General features: G+C 41.3%; 1 protein-coding gene across 1 annotated transcript in view; it reads left to right on the plus strand.

The window, feature by feature from the left end:
• The window catches only part of sh2b3 (SH2B adaptor protein 3), a gene marked incomplete at both ends in the record, with an annotated part of 30,223 nt that extends 28,196 nt beyond the window's left edge, over positions 1–2,027 (plus strand). Inside the window, 2 exons of the mRNA XM_079221941.1 lie at positions 500–677; positions 1,675–2,027. Of these exons, the coding sequence (XP_079078067.1) occupies positions 500–677; positions 1,675–2,027 (531 nt within the window). The remainder of the gene's footprint in view (positions 1–499; positions 678–1,674) is intronic.
• Positions 2,028–6,724: the final 4,697 nt, after the last annotated feature.

Consider the following 6,724-nt stretch of genomic DNA (forward strand, 5'->3'; position numbering starts at 1 on the left):
AAGATAGGGAGGAAGGAAGGAAGGAAGGAAGGAAGGAAGACAGGTAAGGAGGAAGGAAGAAAGGAAGACAGGGAGGAATGGAAAGAAGACAGAGGAATGGAAGGAAGGAATGGAAGGAAGGAAGGAATGGAAGGAAGGGAGGAATGGAAGGAAGGAAGGAAGACAGGTAAGGAGGAAGGAAGACAGGGAGGAAGGAAGGAAGGAAGACAGGTAAGAAGGAAGACAGGGAGGAATGAAAGGAAGGAAAAACAGAAAGGAAGGAAGGAAGACCGGGCAGAATGGAAGGAAGGAAAACAGGAAGTAAGGAAGGAAGAAAGGTTAGAAGGAAGACAGAGCGGAATGGAAGGAAGGAAGACAAGGAGGAAGGAAAGAAGACAGAGAGGAAGACGGGGAGGAAAGGAAGGAAGGAAGGAAGACAGGTAAGAAGGAAGACAGGGAGGAATGGAAGCTCTGGCAGCTCTTCCTCACACCTCTCTCTCTCTCTCTCTCTCTCTTGCAGCACCTGCGCCTCTCGCTCACAGAGTGGGGTCAGTGTCGGGTGCAGCACCTGCGCTTCCCCTCCGTCATGGACATGCTCAGTCACTTCCGCCTCTTCCCCATCCCGCTGGAGTGCGGAGCCGCCTGCGCCGTCACTCTGTCCAGCTTCGTGGTGGCCGGCTCCTGCCCTCCGTCACAGGGTGAGACTCCTCCTCCGCTTCTACCTCTTGTTCATCGCACCCGCGTAGTTTTCACCATCACTTCCCGTGGTTAAGGTCACATGACGTGTGCAGAGGTTCACTGGTGTTCAAAAGTTTGAAATCCATATAATTCAGACACTAAATTATATGCTAAGCTTTCAGTTTCTTTGACCTTCGAACTGTTGCTGAAAGGTGTCTTCGCCTCTTTCTGCCCTTTCTGTTGTCTTCTGGTTCATCCTTTGCACAGCGTTTAGGTTTTTTTATGACAAACTATTATGACCTTTTCATAACATTTGTACTGCGTTCTGGGTCACATGATCAAATCTGAGAGGAGGTACATTTATGTTATTTTAAAATATATTGCTTCTCTCTGAACAGCTGTGTAATAATTTCACATTTCACCTTTGTTTTCTCTTTCTGGTAAGTTTTCGAGATGTCGCCGTGTTCTCAGATTTCAGCAGTGAATTAATCTAATGAATGCAGTTCTAAATATATATATATATAAATATTTGTCCTTAACTTCACGGTTCTCACGGTCATGGAAAACCTGGAAAAGTCACGGAATTTTAAAATGGTTATTTCCAGGCCTGGAAAAGTCCTTGGAAAAAAAAAAAATCCCCAAAGTTTTGGAAAAGTCATGTAAATGTGTTATATTCATGTGTTCATGACGTTCATTTACACTGAGTTTGAAATAATGAATATGCTTCAACATATAAGCAGGCATCCATACAGGCATCTATATAAATGTTTATTCTTTTCATCAAACTATTGTCTCTCATTCATTTGTGTCATTTAAGGTTTACTGTATGCTTTGTCTTCTCATTGTTAGTTTAAATACTACATTTACTCACTTTTTCATGTTTACACTGAGATTTCACAAAATGTTTGGTCATGGAAATTTGGTTTAAAGTCATGGAAATCCCCTGGTCAGAATGTGTATCTTCCCAGTCACCAAAACTCATCTCTTTATGTTCCCCCTTTTCTTTTAAAACCTCAGGCCAGCTCTCCGGCGCTCTCCTCGTCCCGTTCTCCCTCCACCGCTGGAGTTCGGAGCCCAGCTTGGCTCACTGCAGCCTGGCCCGCAGCTCCAGTCAGCCCCGGTCCAGCCCCAGCTCCGCGTCCCAGCCCGGCAACCGCCCGTTCGCCCGCGGCAACCCCGCCGCGCCCGCTCCCCTTCCTCCTCCTCCTCTGTCCGCCGCCGCTCCTCTTCGCCGGAGTGAGTCGGTGGGGAGGAGACCCCTCTTGCCCCGCCTCCCCGTCGCCCTCATCCCTCAGCGGGACTCGGACTACGAGCTGGAGCCCGAGCGAGGTCGCAAGCGGGCGATAGACAACCAGTACATGTTGCTCTGACCCGCTGAGGCGAGCGCAGCCATCGCCTCCAACACACACACACACACACACACACGGCTTCATGCGAGTGTCTGTGGGACATACTCCTAACGTGATTACAGCAGACTCATGAACTTGAGCGAGTCTTTGTCTGTCACTCACACACACACACACACACACACATACACAGTCACCATGTCTGTGCTGGGAGTGTGTTTACCAGTGTCAGACCCTCACAACCTCCACCCTGAGTGTCCACAGTGAATGTATTTTTGGGAGTTTTTATAACAAGTGTTGAGTATGATCATTATTCCTGTTTGTATTGATGTCGAGGTTCTTGGGTGAGCCGCATGTGTAGCTGTCCTCCAGCCCGGGCAAACAAATATTTTTTACAAAATGTCTCTCTTCTTGTGAATTGAAAAGAGGTTTGCTTGTTTTCAACTTTCTTTGACACTTAACCTGAACTAATGGGAAGGCACGGCCTGCAAAGATTGGTTAAATCAAGCGCTCCTTGCAGATATTTAAAAGACTTTTACTCTTCACACGCAGAACTTCGTTGTGGAGTAAACTCACACGTATTTATGTAAACACACAAACAAGAAAGCACTCTTATTTGTAGGGTGTCTACACACTCTATTAGGTATTCCTCCTCTTGCTCATTATTATATATTTAAGTGCACAACGCTTTCAGTGCACTTTGGAAACAATGTGTATTTTTTTCTATACACAGATTCTTTTGTAGAAAAAATAAGAAAAAAAGGTTCCAACTTGGTTTGTCAGTTTGGATCTGTTTTTTAAAAAGTGATATTTTTCCACCACTTAAAACAAAAACAAAGAACCGCAGGAATTATTCCAGATCAGCTTTTATCAGCGCCATTTTTTATTTTATTTTTAAACCAAAAACTAAAAGCCGTGAGAGCTCGTTGCTGTTTGTGGTGCGACGTCTCCGGTCTGTGTGTCCCAATACGCACGGCTGGGTTCTCCAATGCTGCCGTCAAAGTATATTGTTTAGTGTCTCCTGTACCAAAGGCATTATCTGCTCAATAGTGAACTTGTCACAGAAATAAGTCCTGCCACAAACGTCAAAGAAAAAAAAGCATCGTAATGATACAAATACATATGATATATAATAATAATATAATTTATATATTTTTTTACAAGACCTGGATGGACGGATATTGTTGTTATCGTATGAATTCTTCACTCAGCATCAGGAGAACAGGATAATGTTTCCTCCAGTGCTTAAAATACATTCATGGTACATTAATTGTACTATGATAATTTCCCTCCAATTTATTGATTTATGTGCCATAAGAAGTATTCTGTGCCATAAGAAGTACACGCAGGAAGCAGAAAACATCTGAAGAGCGTCGGAGACAAAAGCATTGATCAGATATTTGACACATCTGAAAAAAGTGCTGGAAACTTCATTTCAGGTTTAAAACATTTCATAATGTTGCATTAAACCCTTTAAAAGCCTCTTAAAAGTAGACCGCGATAAGTGCCTCTGTAGATATGAATATTCTTCTTTTTTTTCACTCGACATGCAAACCTCGATCCTTGGAGTCGCATCAAATCAAATTGAATATTTTCCGAAGAATTCTTCTGTACGCCAGCAGCCGGTAGAAAAGCCGAGATGAAAGAAAGTAATATATATTTGTACACGATCCATCCATTTGAACAGAACCGTTCTGTCAGCTCAGGTGTGAACTTTGTTGTGGAGAGCTGATGAGCTGTTGGAGGAATAAGATCCCAAAATGAAGCTTTTGCCAAAGCCAGCATTGTTTTTCTGAATCGAGTGACCGGTTTGTCGACGTGTTTCTTCTCATCGGCCACCGTGTGTGTGTGTGTGTGTGTGTGTGTGTGTGTGTGTGTACGCACAGCGGCCTCTAACCTGGGAGCAGTCGCTCTGACGCGCATCAAAGAGGACGTTTTAGCGACTGGAGGACTTTGGGAAAGTGTTGTGGGACTTGTGTGTGTCCGTCTTCTAACCTTGCTTAAACACTAACTCTAGCAGTCGATGGAGATTTGGTTTAGACCCGACTCTCTTCCCTCTTTCTCATTGTAGTTTCCTGTATTCAGTTGTTTTTTTAAACGAAAAATGCCTAAATACAACTCAATTTCCTCATGAACAAGTCAGTCCGCTGGGATTATTACTCCTCTTGTTATGCAAGAAGTCCGCTTTATCTTCCAGACACTGGTTGTGTCGTTCTCTTGAATGTATCATCACAACCAAGACTGACATCTTTAAAGTGTTTTATGAGGGGAACCAAAACAAAGATGTTTTTACGGTTGGTCTTCCTGCCCTTTATGTGCCCGAGTCTAAACAAACCGCTCATCACTTGTTTCCATTCGGCTCCAGGAAAGCAACGGTGACACAAACCTTTTGATGGACTCTCGGCCTTCTCTTTGCTGATCAATATTGGTCTTTTTTTTTTTTTTTTTTAGGGAGAATGACTGTTCCAGGAAGCTGCTGTTGCTTTTCCCCTTTTCTAGAGCTCAGGGTGTGACGCGGAGCAGACTTTGTTTAGTGCAATATCTGAGAGATGCCCGGTGCTTCACACCTTTAATGTCGTTAAAAGAGTGAGAACTCAATGTTTACTCCTGCGCGCAGACTGAAGAAAGATATTTCCTAAAGGCCAGAAATCCCAGAAAGAAATGCTATATTTAAAATCAGGGCTACCACAATTTTTCCAACTGTTTTTTTTTTTTTTTAACGGCTTTTCATTTTGTGTCATGGTTGCGTCAATCCAATGTGTCCGCAATAATCGAGTTAACACTTCCTGAACAAAATCCCCTGTGTACCTCAGGTGTCTTTTTAATCCTCAGCATCCGCTCCAGCAACGCAAATTAACACGTATGTTCATTTGTAGATGTCCAGTTGATGAATGTATGTGTTCTCAATACTGTTCATTCTGTTAACTTAGCACTGTAAACATTCCAGTCCAACTCAACAAGAGCCAATTACAACCACGAAAGCTTTTTAAAAATGTCATTTTGTCTGCATCCCTTTCAGTTATAAGCATCTAAATAATATTAAATATATATATCAACTGTATATTTGACTTTTGTAAAATAAACCTAACCAAAAAATAATAATGATGCTCTCTCTCTGAAGTCTGTGTGTCGCCTTGTTCCTTAAAATACATCCTGCTGCTGTTCAAGAGACTTTATGGATAATAACTTTCCTTTACAGGGCGTTTTATTTACTTCTGGTAATTCTATTCTAATGGTTCTAGAATCCAAATGTAGCCTCCGCCATCAAGCGTTCATCAGGCTTCTCCGGTAGAAAGCTTCTTGTCATGTTTAGTGTTTTTGCTTGGTCATGTAGTCTGGGAACAAACGCAGCAATAAACAGTAAGATTGATATTGCCGAAAAGTTAGAAGTTTTTTTTTTTTCCCAGGACAAGATGCAGACAAAATACAAGTTCCTGTGCCTGTTAACCTTCAAAGAAGATGTCTTTGGAACCTTGTTTTTGGTAAGTGGTTTAGGGAACGTTGTTTTGGGAATATTCTCGGGACATCCTTTTTTTCCTCAAGTTCTTGCAAAGTTTTCCTGAAGTTGACAGACCAACGTTTTCCAAACTTTCTGAAGAATCTCGGAATGTTGTTCTCCAAACATTCTTGGGACGATTTGCTTGTAACGTTCTCTAAAAGTTATTTTCAGAACATTCTCGGAACGTTGTTTTCCTAACAGTGTTCCTAACATCTTGGTGCGTTGTCTTCCCGACGATATCTGGATGTTGTTATCCCAAAGTTTTAGGAATGTTCTTAGAACGTTGTCTTCGGAACTTTCTCGGAATATTCTCCATTCTTGGAAGATGTTTTTCCGATAATTTTCGGAACGATTTTTTTGAAACGTTCTTGGAAAATTGTAATTCTTACACTCGCACTTCCTAACATTTTGGAGCGCGTTTTTGGAATGTGGTCTTTCCAACAATATGGCAATTTTGGATGTACTATTCTTTGACATTTTTATGATATTACATATATTTAAGAATATTGATTTTTTTTTTGTGCCATCCTACACTTACTATTTTTGGACAGGGGATTACGGTTAGGGTTAAAGATCCCAAAATAAATTTGCATTTTCTTGCTTCTTTCCTGTTCTTTTTGTAATTTCTTATGAACTAAAATATAATTGAATATAAAAAATAAATACAAAATGTGCAATACATTTTACTCACTACTGAATGTCTGAACGGACAGATCCAGTAGACCGTTTTATCATTATATATTTAATTCAATTCAGTTTATTTCATATAGCCCAACATCACAAATACAAGTTTGCCTCTGTCTCATTGAGAATAAGAAAAAGCCTCCCATGCTGCTAAAACCTGAGCTCCAAGTCACAAAAATACAAAGACAAATCCATATTTTTTTTTTAAATGACTTTCGATCAAGATAGTTGCAAATCAATTTCTTTGTTTTGGCTCTTGGAAAGACCGAAACAAACCAAGCATTAGTTGCTCTCTTAATACTTTGACTTCCCGACCCCGTGTGTGGCTTCCAGCCGCGAGCCCATTGGCCACGGCTGAAAAACCCAAACTTTAATGGGTGTTTAAAAAAGAAAATCTAGAATCTCATTAAATTTCCTAAAAACAACTTAACACTACAGTTTTTTCAGCAGTAACTTGAATTGAAGTTATATAATATGAGTATAGGGGAATGAATGTTTCTTAGTATTTGTTGTGTGTCGGCTGCTTGTGTGATGGAGC

This window comes from Taurulus bubalis (genome assembly GCF_910589615.1).
Source record: "Taurulus bubalis genome assembly, chromosome: 8".
Taxonomy (NCBI): Eukaryota; Metazoa; Chordata; class Actinopteri; order Perciformes; family Cottidae; genus Taurulus; species Taurulus bubalis.